Raw genomic sequence first — 21,857 nt, forward strand, 5'->3', positions numbered from 1 at the left:
TAATTATTTGTCTAATCATTTAATTTTTTAATTGTGTTTATGAGTCGTACAAAAATGATAATAAATAATAATACAAATAGAATTATAAATAATAAAATGAACTAACGTCTCATAATTAACGTTAAATTGTTATTAAATATTGTGTGAGTGAATTTTTAACAATTAATTTAATTTTTACTTTTCGTATAGTTGCGAGTTAATTAACTCTTTATATTTTATTCTTTGTTATTATATCACGTGTATAAATGTATTTGTATTATTGTCATTTACATATTTCATATTATAATAAACTTTTCTTTTTTTTTAATATAAGGTTTTTTTCAATTAAGTAAATCTGAGATGGAAGGTTGGATTCATCAGAACAAGAGAGGCAAAAAGGATTTCTAAGTAAGATTTCTTAAGGAGAGAATAGGTCCCCAAAATCAGTTTCTTATAATTATTAGGTGTCTGCATGTGTTATTTGGAATTTGATTTTGAACCAGGGGGAATTGAATGATTGTTTTATTTGACATTGAGAATGATAATTTTGTTTAATAGTGTTGTCAGTAAAAACATCAGTGGGGGTGGAAGTGGAAGTGGGGTGTGGTCGTGGAGATTTCGTGTTTTTAGAAACTAATTGTGTGTCCATTATGGGCTATTTTGATTTTGGCGAATTACCTGAATTAGGGTTAGTTCTTTTGTTTACGGAATAATTTTAGCTAGGTGTAGACAGTCAAAAATAATATTATGGTTTTCATAATCAGTAATGTTAGTGATTTATAAAATATTCCAGTAAACCACTCTGCTGTGCCCAACAATATTTTGTTTTCATTTATAATTTTAATCGGTGACACTAATCGATTTTCTTTATTGCGTAATAAACTCGGTTTGGAAGGAAACGGTGACTTTCTTGTAGATATCAATGGTTGATTAGTGTGTGTGTGATTTGCACTTATTAAAAGTTTTTTTGGAGCGACGGTGGGCTAAATGCCTTTTAGGCAATAATACTCACAAAAACTTGTTAGGCGTAGCTTCCTGAATCCTGGAAGGAGGGCTTAAAAAAACGATTAGTTGCAAGTTAAATTGTTTTCTAAAATAGTAAAAGTGTGACAAAAACATGTTTTATTAACTGTATATTAGGATGAGGATAACTAACAAAAAAATTAAAATAAAATAATTATAAAAATAATTAATTACCTAACTCGACCAAAATGTTTTGATACAATTGACTAATAATGATTTGATTTCCAAACTTTATATTGTTTTCTTAATATTTAAACGTAACTGGAGTAATTGATAAAACTAATGATTAGAAAATCAATGTACCACCATAAATTCCAATAATCAGTATAAAGTCCTATGGCTAATAGCTCACGGAGACCAAAATAAAAATATTATCTTAATATTTAAAGGGGACGAATCATCCATCAACATATTATTTTTTTTATGAAAACGAAATGGCGGAAGTTATTTCGTTATAGATTTGTATATTTAGTATAATATCTCACGTGTATTTCACTGCTCTTATTTTATAATTTTCAATTAAACGCCGGAAATTAATACTTAAATATTTACAATTTTACATGTTTATTTTTGCAAGGTTGGACCAATAACGTTAATATTAATTAAAACTGAATTTGAATTAGAAAATTTGTTTTAGATAACAATATTATATACGTATATATTATTTGGATATTCCTATGTTTACTTTTTTTATGCCAAGGTTATATTTTAAATTCTGTTGATGATGTAGGTATTGATGTATATTGTATACTATAGTTTTGACAATTTGCATTGGATTTTTATGTATTATCCTTAAATATATATTGGTAAAAATATTACTATTATAGATACATTGTGAATAATGCTTAAACATAATAACCTACTATAGAAGGTATGAGGTAAGGATATCAGTATGCTAATAAACCCGCTGCAAGCCTAATACAGTAATTACATCGCAGACACCTTATGTCAAACTTATATAATCGTTTATTAAAATCTATAATATAGGTACCTCCTAGATCCTCAAATAGTCATAGACAAATACAAAAAACTAAAGCAATAAAAATCGATCATATTGACTGATTATACTTAAATCCTGCAACACAATAGTGTCGTAGTCATTCAAAAGAATATAATTTTCTTTATGAATAAAATAAATATTTGATTTGTTTTCATTTTACACATTATATAGTAGTTGTTAGTAGTCTCGTTGGATTAGGTTTGCCATGATATTACATAGGTACCTAAGAATTATAAGATATTAAATAACATATGTATCAAAGTCATACAGCTTAAAAATGTTAAGATTTTGTAAGCTCCTCGTTTTTTTTAACCACGACTGTAATAAATATTATTAATCATAAGCGACTGAAATTGTAATATTTCCAATTTAATTAGCTATTTTTTTTTTCATATAAAATGAAACAATTTGTTATAAGATAAAATACAATTTAAAAAAAAAATACGAATAAAATTGTAACTAAAATGTAGTGATCATGTTGTTGGATTAGTTAATAACTAGGTATCTACCAATTAATAATCTTAAAGCTGATGGGTACAAGGTACTTATAATATAATGCTATGTAGGTATTAGATTAGATTGATTTAAAATTTATACAGAAGTATACTATACCTAAACATATTAAATGGATGTGTTTCTCAATTAAAAAAATACTGTCATTAAAATGTTTATCAAAATAAGTACTTAACGAATTTACGTTAAAAAACTTATATTATTATAAAAATAACTTTACTGTTTCGTTTGATTTGGCCAAGGTTTCCAGTCTTAAGAATATAAACATAAATTTAAATTTCCCATTGCTAGTGTATAGAACATATTTTTTGAATGATGTGAGAATACCATGTCAATTATTTTATATTTATATCATAATATTACAATTAATACACATTTTACATAATGGATGGTTCAATTTGAACGATGAGCTTATTATTATAGTATGATGATATCAATTATACTATCAATTATTATACTTTTGAGAGTATACGAGGAAGATATTATATAATGAGAAAACTATTACATAACATATGTAGGACGCAAGGACTTATAATACGTATGTAGAACATTTATAAGTAAGTCCCTAGGTTCTTGATTTCCAGAGTAAGAAACTTAGAAATTGTGTAGTCATGACGTAATGAGTAAACATTTTTTTTTATTAGGTACTATTATTTGTAACAATATTAGTCTTGTAAACATCTTAGCCTTGTGTAAATTACACATATATACGATTACATGATTCAAAATTTAAATCTATGACAATGCATACAGATTATAAGAACATTTAAAAGTTATTTAAAATGTATAGGTATTTAGGTAAGGTGAACTGAAATCTCAGTGTTAATATTGTCATCATAGATAGTTTCTTCTAAAGTTCTACAATTTTTGGTATCGATGAGGTATTTTATATGTAATGAAAATCTGAGCATTTCACAACTCACAAGTTAGCTGATCTGTCACAATCACTGACATGCCAATCAGTGATATAAGAAAAAAAAATATGGCATTTCAAAACACTATCGATATTTTGTCCCAGTATATCTAATCAATTATTGCTTTTACTAGTTATAGAATGTACCTATACAGTCTAAAGGTAAAATATAATCTATGATTTAAGTGATTAAAATGTGTATTTATGTTGTTGACATAAAATTATAAAAACAAAGATAGAATATATTGAGTTTGAATGTTGGACACTCGCGTAGCCTCACTTCTCTCTTAAAGTTATGGTCTGACAGTAAACCTGTGAGCAATAATAAATCATAACATTCAAAAAAATTATAATGTATGGAATTTAGGTAAAATCGTGGTTTTTGACATTTACTTAAGTACTTAACGTTGTTTGATGGTTATTAGTACTGTTTAGTCTTTCATATCACTTAGATAAAATATTAATAAAAAAAATGGCCTTTTCAAAAATTAGAGTAGGTAGGTAGGTAAGAAAAGATAATCTAATAACAAATATTTTACTTCAAACTATGTAATAGATACTAATTTTATATGAAAAAGAGTTAATAGAAAAAAAAAATTTAAATCATCAAAATGAATTATTTATTTCTATGTATTATACCTACTATTTACTAATTACTACCCATTAAAATTCATTATACGTAAGAATTTATACAAAAGTTCAAAAACATATTATCAGAAAAATACAAAATTTTAAATGTAAACATTTAATATTATATTATATACTAAACATAATTTAAATAATTAAAAACAGAATCACGAATATTAATAATGAGATAATAATAATATTATATACCTGAGTATAGGTACCTTAAAAACCAATAATGTTTGCTATAATAAAACGTTACCGGTTCTCTACAGAAACAAAGAAAACCTGTTAGCATTTTGCCTACATAAAATACTTACACACATTATACAATCGTCGAGACAGAGTTAAAAATACATAATTTATAAAATATTATGAAGATATAACCAATTTTGAAATGTAAAATAATTAATGTGAACAAATAATGATGAAAAAAAACTATATTTAATTTAGTATGATGTACAATTGTTCTCACAGTTTTGAATAATTAATTTTAGATAACATAACATGAATAAGGTATGATATTATATGTATAAAAACAATAGAAACGCATGAAATATTTTTGGTGCCGACCTAATCTGTTGAAATCGAATAACTACTTGATTTCAGATTGAACAATTTTAAGCAGTAAATAACCGGTAACCTTACACTCACATTTTGAAAAATGAGGACGCGTGTGTGAAGAGTGTGACTATTGCGACGTAAAAATAGCTGCAGGTTTATGTAAACGTTTATCAAAAAAAAAAAAAAAAAATTGGTCCACGTGGGGACATTATATTTTAGAATACAATATACTATTAATAATACCTATGTATTTCGTCCAAGATACCATATACTGGACTTATACCGTTCACGTACGAAAGAACTGACCAAAAAAAAAATAAAAATTGATGCTACTTAAGTGTATAACAACAATTTTTAAAATTAATAACTATATGATTAGTAAATAGTTTATAAATAGTAAATTTCCAAAAATAATATTTTTGAAACGTACCAAATTAATTTATTCAAAAAAATATTGTTATTTAAAAAAAATTCTAAAAAAAAAGTACTTGACTTAGATAAATGTTTTCGCCATCCAAATCGTTCTGATATTCAGATTCACAAATTAGCTATTATGAACTTATTCAAAAAACTGTAAATCAAATATAAATGTTTATACTTTCAGTATTAAAAATACTTATTTACATATTTTTTTTTATTACACTTGTAGCGCAAGTGGCTATAAATTATATATATAAAAAAATTTTAAAATATTGATTAGAACAAAAGTTATTCCAAAAGTCAGTTCTATCTGTTACGACCCGTATCTAACTGTATATAAGTACCTATATACCTATATTTCTACACTTTATATTAATCTCATTTATCTGTGTATATATTGGATGGGTAGATTATATTCAGGTAAATAGGTACCTACTTGTTCTTTAAATTCAATCTAGTAACATGAACTTTACTGTTACGTTTTTCCTTGTAAGAAAATACTTAAAAATATATACTTAACATTAAACGTGATATGAAGAATCACTTCGAAACACAAATAGACTATGCTGAAGTGGAAAAACTGGATACCAACATCACTCCAACAACTATCCATATAATACACTCATCACTGCAACTTGTATAATATAACATCTTGTGGTTTATAGAATACAAATGTTAAATGAAAAATATATCAATTTGTCAAGTGCGCGGTGTCTGAATGTTTCTCTCTATACTATTATTGTTCTGAACCACGCAGAGGAAAATCACTATGCCAATAATGCTGAACTGTTTATAAAATATAAAAAAAAAACTGGTAAGTATCTACGACTGTAATATCGATGAACAGTTTCCTTATTTTCAGAAGATGCTTGACTCGTTCGTGACAGGAAATATGTTGTAGTTTAAATCTGCGGCCGTATTATTATCAACATTATGTTATATCGGTTTTATAAATGGATTATGTTTTTTATAATAACTAAGGTTGAGTAATTTAATGATATTTTTTAACTACCAAATTAAGTTAAGTTGATTGAAAATTGTTTAAAAAGTTCAAATTTATTAGTTTTTAATAGTTAGCTTATTATTATTTTCAGGTTATGAGATTTATAGATTCCAACAATTAACTTACCAACTCAAGGGGCCCAGTGCCCATTTTCAGTAATTATATAAAGTTTGAAAATTATATTTAATATTTTAGTCGTCACCTCAATCATAATTCATAATACTTTCCACTAACCTTCAGCTTGATACTTTTTTATGGTTGGGGGCTTACAGAGTATTATATAAATAAGAACACTTCAGAAGACAAATATTCAGGCCTAGCTAGTACAATTTTAGAATTTTAATAACTGTTTTTTTATCTAGATGACTTTAAGAATAAGATTGTCTATAGCCCTCATTAAACTTCAGTGTTTTTACTTTATTTCAAATGATGGTACAAAAAAGTTTGCAAAAAATCTTAAAATTGTCTTTTTTTTTAATAATTACATATTTTAAATTTTGAAATTAAAATATTGAAAGTTAGAGTTAAATGGAGGTTTTATACTATGTCTTTCTATATAAACTAAGAAAAAAACTTATCACATTTGGTTGGTTCTACAGAACAGAATAATATTTATTACCGAAGAGTGTATTTTTAAAGACAAAATTACATTAGCACCGGGCATAGGTGAAAATAGGGGGGGGGGGGTGCTTAGCCCCCCTAGAATTTTTATAGCCCCCCCCCCAAAAAAAATAATGATTTTACTACTACAATTTAAAAGTATCATAAGAGTATCAAGTATAGACCTCAAATTTCAAATACTATTTACGCCTATGGCATCGGGTGCTTTATCTACGTAAAGTTAATTTTTTCAGAAACATAGATAGTTTAAAATAAATGCTCATTTGAAATTAATTAAGTATTTTAATTGAAAAATTCTAGCTAATTAAAAATTAAGTTTATATAACAAATCAACCGAAAAAAATCAAGTTATATACACTTAACTCGGACAACTCGGTTATGCCCCCTCAGCATTGATAATAACAAATAGGTGCTTATAATAATATGCCCCTATTGCACCTACGATTATTTTAATATTACCGTAGCTATATGTATAATATTTCTTGCCATGTGTGATAAAACTCGCACGTATAATAAAAAAATATCAAAATCAAGATTCTCGATAGTTGACCGTTAAACCACCTGTCCGTCGGCGCTAGTAGCCGACGAAACCAGTCCGACGGCGGACGACGGCGGGAGTAGCGTCTTGCAGACTTACATAACACACATAGTAATAATAATAATAATAACACTATCACACAGTACTCTGCAGGTAATAATATTATTATCGCTGCCTATCAGCCATTATAATACCGCGGCGGTCGTGTTGCAATTCCATTTACATCCAAACGTCCGAGCACCGCACACATTCGCGCACACGCACGCCGCACCGGTTGGTCGAACGACTATAGTAACATAAATTGTTGGCGATTTTCGCGCAAAACCTTTGGGTCGTCGGCACACCGATACCTAACCTATAGTTATTATAGGCGTTATCGTATGCATAATATTACTATCGCTTTTTCTTGTCGTCGCTATAGGGTGTAAGTGACACCCCCGTTCGTCCCCCGTCAACGTCCGAAAACAATAATATTTTGAAACCAGAACCATACCTCGACCATGGAAGTGGACAATTACGGGCCAGTCGTGAAGATGGGCTCCGGGCACGAGCTGCGGTTCGAGGACGACGCCGATTTCGAGGAGTCGTACAAGGAGCGAGCCGTGAACGACCTGCGCGAGACGCCGGAGCGCCGGGCAGAAGCTCTAGAGGAACTCCGGAGACTTATCAGAGGTAACGCTCACAACAGACATATTTTGTGCGAAATGATTAAACAGTGTGGGTGGGTAGGTAGGTAGGTAGGTAGGTTTTTTCTCTCGACATTCCGCAGGCCAATGACAGATCGACATGATTTTGGAGCGCCGCCGATGGTAATATTTCCGTAAAATATATAATAATAATATAACATTGCAGTGTGATATTGTAATTATTGTTATAGGCAGGTAATAAGCGTATAGGTATGAGTATCCGTTTTCATTGTTTATAATACTGGACACCCCGTGAACGGCGAGATTAAAATAATACTAATAATAATAATTGATTCGTTCATAAAGAGCTTTTTTCGTTTAATCCTATTAAAATAAATTTACGTTCTCGTGAGAGGATAGCAACCGTATGCCACAATAAAAAGTTATATGGCATTCGACTTTATACACATATCCATCCATTCGATGAACCTTAATAGAGTTAAAAAGTTAGTAAATTAAATACCTATAATAAGGTATAATACGATTTACATTACGATATGAACCTTTAGATATTTTCCATAGGATATAAGTATTAGGTGCCTACAAAAAAAATTGTTGTAAACACATATTAATAACTATTACAATAACTCGAGTTCGTTATAACACATTTTGCATAATATAAGTGTGTGTATGTATATTTTACATATTTGAGTTGAATAATATTTATTAATTATGAACTTTTGATCTATATTTACATTATTTCAAATTTACCAATTTTTCGAATATATTATTGAAAGTTGTGATAAGTTCAGTCATTTTCGAAATTGTATGATTATTGTTAATAATAAATTGTAATTCGGTTAATTATTACGTACAACTTTTTCCTACACATTAAAAATTGATTGAAATAAATCGCATTTGTATTGGTATAATATAACAATATGCGCGTATACAACAACGATTGGTGTGGTCATAAGTATACATCAATAAATTGCAATAAAGAAAAATAAATAATTTCTATTTATTCAGTCGATTTTCTCGTTGATACAATCACAATGTAAGTAAATTATGCAGCTGGTATTATAATTTTGAATATGAAAGACGGAGGAAAGATAGGTAAATGAACTGCAACTGCAGGTAAGACGTCATAATCTTTAATAATTACCATACAGACTATAATAATATAGTGTTATTTCAACTGAATTAGATTACTATTATAATAATTCATTATTCATTCATAGTTTCGACGAAATCCTTCGGAGTTATAATAATTCAGCGATTTGTATCTATTATATCATAAATGTCACAATAAAATGTATATTCTGGAGAAACTTTTACTGGTGATAATAATAACACTACCGCCGGGAATGATTGTGTAAATTATTCAATACAAAAAGAGGGATGTTATAAATAATTTAGCGTGTGTACTTTTAGCAGTTATGGATGTATTAACACCTTTTCCATTTCACATGTAAAGCGGTCGCAACATTGTTTTTCTTTATAAATATATTATACTTGTGAGTGTTTGATTATATTTTAAGAGCGGTGTGTATTGAATAATAGAATTAAAAGTAATAATAATTATGCTCTTTGTCGAGCGAATTTACATTTTACCATTATCCCCGAGAAATGTTCTAAGGACAAGACTCTATATCGTTTAAACGTGACTTACATACGACGGGGTGAACTTAATATTCCAAACTATACCAATGTCATTCCCATGTACCTATAGTGTGTAGCGTACAACCTTTGTCATCGTATTCTATTTTACCGTTCAATTTCAGCGTTCGGGCTATTATTGAGCCATTATTATAATATTATTATTATGTGTTTGCCTTAAAACGAACTCTAAAATTTAATTTAAATCAGAGTACCTATATAATATTGTGTGGACATAACTCCCAGATCAAAAGGCGAGATTAATTTAATAACCGTCATCGACGCTATAAACGATCACAGTCGGTCTTCCACGAATTACGCGTAGGTACCTCTATACTCATTGTATCGCATAGGTCGGAACAGGTGGAAGGCACAATCATAATTAATGCTCAATACAAAATTAATATGATATAAATGCATAGCCGCGCGTTGTCCCACGGTGCTCAGTATATTGTACATGACGTATTGGTGGCGGAATAACTGTTAAGTTTCCCAAGCTAGAATCTATGCGAAAACCACTGCAATGTCCACAAACACCAAGCGAAAACCCCTAATTTATTCGTCCAGCCTGTCGAATGTTGGAATCGTAGACAAATATTATTATCACCCGGATATTATTATTATTAACATCGTGTTATACTTGCCATCGTTTCGCACTCGTCGTTACTTATAAATGGTATAACAATAATTAAGCGCGATTTAATAATATACATCATTATATGAATATTATAATCATCTAGATACCGATTTAAAGCCTAGATGTATTATAGCGAAAATGTATGCTTAATGAGTATTGTTATTGTGATAATTATTACGGATTTGAAAAAAAAAAATAACCAATTATTATGAAACTTATTATTGTAGTGTTATCGTTTTCGTGTCGAAAATGGAATACGCAAAATTATGGATACAATTACTAACCCAATACAGAGGTTAATAAATAATCCGATTATTAATAAGCTGAGTACGAGTGGTCAGATTGGCTAATAAATATTTTATCGAAACAGAATATAACATATACAGGTGATCTATGATACGATAATTATGTACCGAGAATGCAAAATAGATGAATAATAATATAAATAATTCATAATATTATAATGTGTCGTCGACCTCATTCAGAAATGGCAAAGTTTAATGCATTACATATTATAGCATACATTATTGTTCTGATCATCGAGTGTATGGGAAGGTACCTAATACACCTAATTAATGATTGTTTTATCGGTGTGCACAAAAGAAGAATTTAAATTGAAAAAAAAAAATCAATGTAAGTTATTTACTAAATAATAAGAGATAGCGAAGTGTAATAAATAAAGTTAAGAAAATATAAGTATATTCTCACGTTTTAGATTAACAAAACCAGCTACAAAAATTATCAATTACAAAAAAAAAGTAGAAAAGAAATAATAAATGATGATGAAAATCAATTGTTTTCTATTGAAAGCAATCATATTATACGTGTAAATAACAACGTACCTACCTATTGTTATAAAATAGTAAATTTTTCCCAATAAATCACGCACATAAAATACACCTCCATGTTCTATATGCACTTAAGTCTTCTACAGCAATAAATCGATAACTTTTAATACAGAATTTCTATTGAAATTTATATATTATAAATACAATATTTTAACATTTAATTAATGTATATTGACGTATATCAGTGCAATAAATTTTTTTTTTAAATGTTCAGATATTTTAATTTTTTTTCAATTTTCCTCTGCTGTGACTCACATAGAAAGAAAATAATTTTCATTTTGATGATATAAATTAATTTATATCATTATAATAATATTATCATTACAAAAAGCTATCTGGGATTTAGAGATAAGCCAATTTTTATTATGAAATTACTGCGTCTCATAGCCACTCAAATTAACTCTTATTAAACAATACATTTCCAGATCGAACGTCATAATATATAACTAATTATTATAATAATTATGCACCTATATAGTGAGTAAATATCGACTGCATAAAATTAATAATATAAAAATAATGTTTTACTACTTTTGGAAAATGTGTGGGTATAGTTTATTAGTAAAATAAATTTAAGCTAATATGCAATATTAATAATACGATGATATCGTATAGAGGTATTATAAATGTAGTTTTATGTTTAAATATTATCATTTTTGTATAGGTACTTAACATTTTGTTGAACCACTTTAATTTGATTTTCGAAAAAATGAATACCTACTCATAAATAGAAATAATATGTACATACATTTCAGTACGTTTTTATTTACGTCACGTGCTCAAATATAACGATACACAAACAAATAGATACCTATAAATATAAATTTCGATATAATATTATTAGACATTTGTGCTGTTTATTTATTAAATTATACGCTTGGTAATAAAAAAAAAGTGTTCATAATATTTGTTTTTATCATTAATTAAAAAAGTTCAACTTGGTTTAATAACTAATAAGTACCTAATAACTGATCAGTGGAAAAAATATATATAATATGAACGTGTTTACTGAATTAATTGTTTTGTTTTTAACATCGCAAAGTTTATAATTTATTTATTACGATATGTATGTACAACGGACAAGCCAATTAGAATATTATAAAACAAAACATTATATTGTTGTATATTATATTATATCGTCGTACGTTATGCTTTATATATTTGATCGAGAACTCATATGTTTTAACTCTTGCGTTTGTTTCTTTATCTATTTCTGTATACACTTACACAATGTGATCACATTACGAATATCTAAAAACCAATGGTATTAAACTTCGAAAATGAGGTTGGGAAATATACTCGGGAAATTCAAAACATACTGCAGCTGATACCATTTAAAACAATCTTCCAAACGTAATCTGATCATGACAGTTTGCTCACGTCGGGAACGTGTGCAAAATACATTAAAAATTATTTCTTTGAATTTACGGATAATAATATTATTCTGATAATAGAGGGATGAAAATGTATATTATCTACAACTATGAACGTACTTACCTATTACATTGTGTCCGCCCATAGCAAGCAACAAACACCATTAAACGGATGCGGCGTATAGGTGGCATCTAAGCTTTTAATATTCAACCCAATATCCAATCATACATTCTTCAAAATAAGTTAAATGATTGCAATGGAATGGATCTGATAAAAGTAACAAAGTTGTATACATATTTTTCTCAGATTACGCACGTAATGGTGTAAAAAAACAAACGTTGCATCAACTAAAACTACTAAGTCTATGATAACTTTAGAAAACTCAATATTTTACATGTCTTTGAAGGTAACTTATATTTAATCTTATATGTGTAGAGTTTTGATGATGCCAATTTCAAAATTAAACTTTATGTTTAAAAATAAAATTTTAGTCGTATAATAATAGTGTTTGAGTCATCAAAATAAAAAGAAAACCGTATTATAAAATCTCCGTAAAAATCTTCTTAAACAACGTGTAAAAATATATCTAAGGTACCTAAGTTTTCATATAATATTATTATTTATTATTACGTATTGCAAAATTGTCGGGGAAAATATTTCCAGACTAATTATTATTGTCACCTTGACATGTTCAAGGAAATTATAACTCAATATAGTGACTGTTAAGTATTAACAATAAAATCGTCATATTGTTTTTAGGATATAGGTATAGGTACCTGCTGTAAAAATCAAACAGTTAGTTCCTAATTTGATATGATTATTAAATACCGTGCAAGTGAAAGTCTAAAATCTAAATTTGAACAAAAATCTGTGAGATGCATTTTTAATGAGAGTAATTATTACTGTAAATACATGTTACGAAATAATATGCGATATCAGCAATACTGTGATGTCTATAATTAAGTTGTACATCAGTGTATTCGTACACACGTTTGTCACAATAACATTAAAATATAATAATATTTTGGTTTCGACAAAACAAATCGATTAGGTATTTGTGTAAACGATAATAAACATTTGCTGTAAGTACCTATCTACACGTTCGAGAAATGATTGAAACAGTGGCGTGTGTGACATTAATAGGTCATCACGATAAAAAAAAAAAAGAGAGAGAGAGAAATGTACTTACACGTATTAGAGTCGACGTTCCACCTCGTCTCGTCGAGGATCCGAAACGAAACGTACACATTACTCATATATTATAGTATATATTATATACGTCAAGTTGATTTTTCTAAAGCAGAACACATATTTTCCCAGTAAATTTTTGTTTTCGGAAAAAAAATGTGGGCACAAATAGAATTTGAAGTACTTTTACCCAACAGTATCCGAATACATTTTTGTGAGAGCATAATTTAGTTTAATTTATATAGAGCTTTTTAATTCGATTAAACGACAACACACCGTGTTTTTTAATTTCGTATTCTGAAGCAAAATATTTTAATGAAATGTAGAGGAATTAAATACCAAATATTAATATTTGTTTTTGTTTTTAAACATTTATAGCTAATGTGTATAATATACGTGAAGTAGCAGATACTCCAAGATACGTAATTGTGCCCACATTTTAGCACAAAATATGATATACCGACTTAAACGCTTACAATATAAAATAAAGATTTTTGTACAGGTACCTACTTTATTCTGCACACGTCGAAATGGTCATAGAAAATATTATATCGTCTGTAGTCGATCTAATTAGATTGCCAAACACTGTATGTAGGTATAGGAATCGTGTGAGAACATTAATTTTTATTTTTTTTTCATTCCAAAAACACATAAACTGACATTTGTAATATACGATACACGTAACAATATTGTAATAGGTGATCGATGCCTATAATAATAATAATAATAATAATAATAGTTTAGTTACTGCCGCGTAATGCTGTCGCGCCTCCTGCAATATTATCGAACCGTATGGTACTCATAATAATGATAATAATATATAATTTACGATTTTGGTATCGCGGGCATCGCTCTGTATACTTACGCACAGCAAACATACTATAACATAATATATAAAATATGTATAAGGCACATAATAATATTATTATAGGCCGCGTTGTACCCATACCTATACATATATACATTTAATGCATTTCACATTTCGGGGAAGAAAATAAAAGTCACCGTCGCACACCCATGGCGTGAGATCGTAACAGTGCAGTATTGGGTCAAGGCGATCGTGTGTGAGCACTCGCCGGGTTAGGGCAAATGTGTGGTGACGATAATAATATTATATTCGCTCGTTGTGCAACGTTTGCGCGTCGTATTATCGTTCGTAACCGCGTACCGCCGCCGGTCCGAACCAGTTTGGTTGCCCTCCGATAGTGTTATGCAGTTACCGCTGTATAGTAGTAGTAGGTACCTAAACGATGTCGTCTCGACGACTCACTGGCCGTATAGCTCGTCCGGCTGTGTGTCGAGTACCTTCGTGGTCGGCTCATCGGAATCGCAGAGGGACCGGAGCCGGATTTCAGTCCGAATGAGTTAACACGTTCGCGACCGCACGTCAACTAAATTGTTGACACGGGGTATCTTAAAAATGATCGATGTCAACTAAAGTTCACATGCGGTCCGTTCAAGTAAATAGGGTTTCCTGATACGTGGTTTTTTTTTAACATGCAAATTGTATGGTTTTATTCAACAAATTTTTCTTTACCATTAATTGCTGGTATCATTGGTTTTTGAACATTGCTCCACTAAATCACGTTTTACAAAATTATAAAATGCAAGTTATTAATTATTAAATTAGTTTTCCGGTTTTTTTTATAAGAATACACAATTTATAGAGATATGGAGGCGAAAGGTCCAAGAACAACAATATATTATACATACTATGGTCACATGGAAAGATAACATTTGAAATTATGTGCATTGTGGAGAAAAAATTGCACGTCATAAATACCTATAGGTACATGTGGTCGCCTTGACGTGTTTATTTAATTTATATTAAGCACGTACGGGCGGGAGGTGAGGAATAAACAAGCCAAGTTAAAAGTTTGGTTAGTCTAAACTTTTATACTCAATTGTTTTTTACTATTGATCATGATATTATTAACTGAATAAATAACGAGTTATTTTCAATCAAATCTAGGTTAAGTTTATTTATAAATAATGAAATAATAAAATATAATAATAATATACCTACCTAATGATTAATATGATACGCAATACGTAATAAAAAATGCAAATTACTTCTTGTGGTCATTAGCCTGAATATTGTTCAATTAAAATAGCTTACTTTTGATAGCATATGGACAATGGGCATTTAAGATTAATAATTTTATTGATAATGAATGCTAATACACGTAAATTATACTAACAGATCAAATCCTCAAAAAAACAAGTTATAAAATATTTTCGTAATAATAAATGTAGAATAAAATTACTTAATATTTAGTAAACTATTACTAATAATATTACTATAACTGTTATAGTAAATCTATGGGTAACGTTTAAGTATAATATCTGATTGATTTTATTATCTTAAACTATATTTGCCTACCTATCGGCTAATTGTATTGAATTTAAAAAAGTATATACCGTCGGACACGTTATAAGCTTACCAACAGCTTATCGCTGGCCCATTTGAGAGAGTAAATATACTTTTTAAGAACGTCCAATTTTTCTTCCCAACCCAAATCACGACTCAGACACGGATAATATAGGTACAATATATCTAGAAAAATATTTCGGACTCATTGAAATCGTCGTTTTCTTGTCCAAATGACTGAAGCTCGGTTAGGTGTGTTGTAGTTGTAGTATTAGGTTTTTAAACATGTTCCGATATTTTTGGTGAACGTTTTGTTCAAACATTATATTTACTTCCTTTTTTATGCTAAAACTATAATAGTGGGTACAATACCGTCATTAACGAAATTATTTCCACATACTCATGTGAATGGCTACGCGTTGTCCGCGTATGGGGTGGCAGGGGAAGGGATTTCGGCTTGTTGCAAAATTAAATTTAAAATGCGTTCATCGCTGGCCCGGGATGGCCTAATTCATGGCGATATCATCCTTTCTAACCGCACCTATGTCACTCACGCCGATCGCACCACCACGTGCCCATTCTTAAGAATGTATTGATAACACGATAATACATAATATTATATCGTTTATCGATTTGCGGCCAACGGTTTCGATACCTATACGTCAAATCTTGCACCGACCGGAAACGTGGACCCGCTCTTCAGTCACTGTCCGCTCAAAATCCGTGTTCAGACCATTGCGGATGAATTTTATTTTTCAATAAAAAAAAATTGCGATGGGTACCCAACGAATATTACGCGTGCCGATGTTTCGGTCATAACCCCTATGTAACTTCCGTATGTACAAAATAAAAATAAAATTCCAACGCTTTTTTTCGTTAACAAACACGTACGTGTTATGATGACGTCTCTCAGAATCTCACGAACGCAATTATTATCAGATACATCCATTATTTCTCCGTGTATGTATAACTAAAATTGAGTGAAATTCCCGGAATGGTCGTAAGAGATACAGTATCGTTATCATAATATATACCGTCCAATATAAGTGTATAACACTATAGTTATATAGCTATATAGCAATATATACAGAGTGACTTACCAAACATGCTCGAACCAGTGTTTTCTTTTAAAAATACGACATAATATTATATTTGATTCAAATTATAATTTTTGAAATATCGAAATAGGTACGAGCACTTAAACATCATATTTTAAAACACTTAGATTTTTTTAACCTTTTAAGGTGTTTCCGGACGTTTTGTTACAAAATCATCCTTTTTTTTTTAACGAAAACCACCTTTTTTTATATGTAATTTGTCAAGCTGTTGATTATTTCGAATACGTTGATGTGGGTACCTATCTATATTGAAATTCAATAACAATAAGAATAGGGTAAACACATATTATAATATGAGGGTTATATTAATATAGTATGATGATTTAGCTATAAATTATAGTAATTGTATTAATATTGTTCAATTAATATTTTATAATTTATAAAAATCGTCTGAGTTTAACAAGTACTAGAGTAATGGTATCAAGTATAAATACATTTTAAATTGTATGAAAAACTATTATTAAGGGAATTTATCTTTAAAGTAAAAAATCCTTTATTACAAAAATCAAAACTTGTTCGACCTAAAATTATTAACAATAGAAAAAATCGGGGTGATCGTGATTGATGAATCACCCTGTATAGTATATAGTGTATACACCGCCCGAGTCAATTTTCCGTATCGTGTCCTTTCGACAAAGGACGAGTTTTCACCACCCACGTCACGGACTTTGCAAACATACAACTCGCATAGTATATACTTGGGTACTTGTGCCCGTGTGGTATATAGTATTGCATGAATATTATGAACTATAATAATGCGTAACGAGAAAAGTTGTTTTTTAAAGGCGAAGAACCCCTCAGAGGTGTGATTCTTAAGTGACAATTACCATACACATTTGACATAAAAGGGAGCGCTATTTTAAGCACTCGCTCGGTGACGAACGGTGTCGATTATTAATTGGTATACAACAATTGGATTTTAATTAAAATATTAACCATATTGCGACGTTGCAAGACGAAAACGTCGTAACGAGTAATGTAGTGAAATATTATGTATACCATTCACTAAAAAAATCGTTTCTGGTCTGCTAATTGCACGCCGTTTAACCTAAGCAATCGTAAATGGTATAGCTAAAATTAAAATATGTACTTTACTCATCTATAAGTATCCACTCGTCACGGTCTTATGTAATAATGGGTCATTAAACAAAGTAGGTACCTGGTACCTATACAAACCTACACAAATGATATGTCATATTTGCCGTCAACAAATAAAACATCGTCTGAGTAAAATGTTGTTTATATATTATTATTTTTGTGTCCTACGATTCTGCAATATTTCACACAGTCAAGGCTAACGCAATAATTTAGATGAATTATTGTAAAATATGACGCACAAACCTGACTTGCCTAATACAGTTATGTAGAATATAATTTAAATTTTAGCACAACCAAAATATTGTATACGATAGTATCAAAGATGACAAAATACATATTATTCGAACGTCTACAGACAGAACTGTTATTATAAAATGAGATGCATAATAAACACAAAGAGGGTCTAGGAAACTATTAATTGATAAATTATAAGGGTAGGTATATTTTATTATTTTCGCGTACCTTCGCATGGACAGTGAACAATATACATATTTTTGAGATGGGTCACATCGGCAGTAATTATATAAATTGTATACCTAAAATCATTTAAATATTGTGTTAACACGTTTTAGTTTAAAGGATCAATTTTAGTTGCTTTTAATCGATTGAATATTGTATCCAGACATTCGGTTAGGGTACCTATACCTAACCTATTTCACAAACTCAAACCAGTAATACAAGTTTGGTACAATTGCTGGTAATAATATTATTGAGACTTAGACCATATTATAGCCTATGTTTTTATTATAATTATTATTTTATAATCATTTTTTTTATTAAATATTCGAAGAATATAAAACTTTCTGGACTTCGGAAGTTTAGTTAAACAAAAATATGATAATAAACTTGTTATTTATTACCACCTCTGAAGATAAAATGTATAATTCCAAACCACCGTGCTTTGAAGACAGAATCATTTTTTGCTTGTCTAAGCAAAACTTTGCCCATAATAAATAGAAAATAATAAATTATAGTAAATATTTACAACACACGCTTATTATACATGAATAATGAGGACGCCGACTAGATGAAAAAAAAAGAGATTATAATAATATATTATATTACTACACCTGCACTATTATACAGGTAGGTATATATTGTGTTATATTAATTAAACGAATATTACCGTAATTGGGTTTAAAACAACACAATACCTATGTATGTTCGATCAAAGTCCATAATACACACACACACACACACACACACACACACACACACACACATATTATATTGTAAACGATATATTACAATATGATGATTATTTTGACAATAAGTATTGTAAGACAATAGTTTAAAGTAAAGCAATATATGAAGCGGTACATATTATCTTTTGATAAATGCAATATTAAATACCTCAGCATAATATATTATTATCTACATGATGTAGGTATAGGCTATCGTAGTTTTCAATTATACGCGAGAACTTTCGAATGCTTTAATAATTGCGTTCATTATAATAATATAGTAGGAAAATGTTTATCATGTGCAACTAAAATCCTTTGAAAAGTCAAATCATTAGACAGTTGAAGAAGATTAGCCTTACACTACCTTCACAATATATAGTTATACTAGATAGGAAAAAAAACGCACCTTTTTTTTAATGGATTGGTCTGTACATACTGTCCAGTGACCATTAATATAATTTTAATTCACAACAAGCTTACTAAAATATGTAAACAATATTTAAGTAATATCACGAATGTGATGATTATGTGAAAATAATACGCAGCGCACATAATTCGTTTATCATTATTTATTAATATGTTGAAGTTGAATATTTATTGATTATTTTGGATAAAATATGTCTTATTATTATGTAGCAATATTGGAAAAGAAATTACTAGGAATCTACGTCCGAATAAGAGTCAAATTTTCCAAGAACTTTACTTTGAAAGGTAAAAATATGTTTTTTGGCTTTTCTCCAGAAGCATTAATAAATTATTTGTGAAAATTGAAATTGACGTATTACCTGCGTATTTATCGTTTATAAAAACATACATTTCTATATTTTTATTTGTTAATCCAATTCATTTTCTTCCATGTCAGTTAAAAATATATTACACACTTCATAACCTTTTACGAACTCATAATATTATGATATAATATTTGATTTGGTTTAGTGATTTAAATTAATATTCCGGAAGCATACAGAATCGAATCAAAAAAAATCGACACCCAACCGGATAGATTATCGTGATTTCAAATTTTTTTCTTATCACGTATTTATATATATTACCGAAGTTGTACTAAGACACACGCATTGATATACCTCAGAGTTTTCACACATGTTACGTCTAATTACAACATTTATACATATCAATAATACTCGTTTTACATATAAATTGCTCATGTGAACTCAAAGTGAGCAATGCACAAACAACACTGAGTTTCGTAAACGTAGCTTAGGTATTATGTGACCAATTCTGAATCATCTCAATAGTATTTATTATGGTAGGTACCCTGTAGTTTGTACCTAGGTTGTCTATAGGTATAATACCAGATTATTGTACACGGATACAATTTGTTTTCGTATTTTATAATGACACTAAGTCATTTTTATAAATTAATCGTACAGTTTCTCTAAATATTATATTAAAGCGACGAAAAATATTAGGGCTGTTCGGTTTTATAAAATTGTTGTGCTTAGAAAATATATCCATTGTAATTTATTGTATAGAAACTATATAACCTTATAACCACTCGTGGTCGAAAGTTCAATGCTATGTACAATGTGGGATTGAACAAGGATCTATAGAGTTTATGGTATCTAAAATACGTTTACAATAATTATCTGAGGTTAAGGTCAATGCCAAGCAACTACTTGAGATTCCAATAATGTATCTTCATAACTTACAATATCTATAATCAAACATGTTTGTATCATGCATGGAGCCATAATAGTTAATAATTATAAATAAAAACGTTGAAAATTTAACTAAAATTTAATAGCGTTTATTAAATCATATTATTACCGAATCAATTATAGCCAATCTTTAAATTTGCTTCCAGTATTAATTGAAAATATATTTCAATAAATTACCTAGGTACTAGTAGGCACTTATCTAGTTTTTATTTTATGTACATACCTACGAACTTCGTTTCATTTTAAATGTAAATATATTTTAACATTTTAACCTTATAGTAAATAATATATAAATTATTATAATGTGAAAAGTTATTTTTAAATTTAGCTCAAAAATAACAATTGTATCTTTGAATAATGTTATTTTTAAATCAATTTCTCGGAAAATGTGATATAATTATGGTGAATTTATTATAACACAAAAAAACAAATCGATTTTAATATAATTGATGTCCATAAAAAAATGTATGAAATATAAAGGTGGTTTATACGAGTACTAATACTACTCAGTTGAGTGAGTAACTCGTAAATTAACCACTGTTAAAAGTTTACAAAGTGCGCGTAGAGCATTTACACCGACTATTTTTTAATATTTTGTCATAAAGTTTATTGTGGTTATAATTCCGATAAAAATCACTTATATATATTATATAGGTATAAAAGTATTGTTTTGTGTTTTACGTATAGAATATGGATTATTGCCAAATATATTATTACGCTATGCCAGTCCATAAAGTATATTTAAAAAGTTTATGAACAGAGTATAGTTGCCTGGTTTATTTTTATGCAATTTGTAGTCCTTAGAATTATAAACTAATAGATAGTAGTTAAACGTTCAAATATAAACGCATACAGGTGAGGCCATGATTATTTACAA

The 21,857-nt window shown here is 28.9% G+C and overlaps 1 protein-coding gene across 1 annotated transcript in view; it reads left to right on the forward strand.

Moving 5' to 3' along the window:
• Positions 1-7,341: 7,341 nt before the first annotated feature.
• LOC132935963 (alpha-tocopherol transfer protein-like) overlaps positions 7,342-21,857 on the forward strand; it is a 31,022-nt gene continuing 16,506 nt past the window's right edge. The window contains exon 1 of the mRNA XM_061002608.1: positions 7,342-7,870. Within this exon, the coding sequence (XP_060858591.1) occupies positions 7,699-7,870 (172 nt within the window). The 5' untranslated portion in view covers positions 7,342-7,698. The remainder of the gene's footprint in view (positions 7,871-21,857) is intronic.

Source organism: Metopolophium dirhodum, chromosome 1 (genome assembly GCF_019925205.1).
Source record: "Metopolophium dirhodum isolate CAU chromosome 1, ASM1992520v1, whole genome shotgun sequence".
NCBI lineage: Eukaryota > Metazoa > Arthropoda > Insecta > Hemiptera > Aphididae > Metopolophium > Metopolophium dirhodum.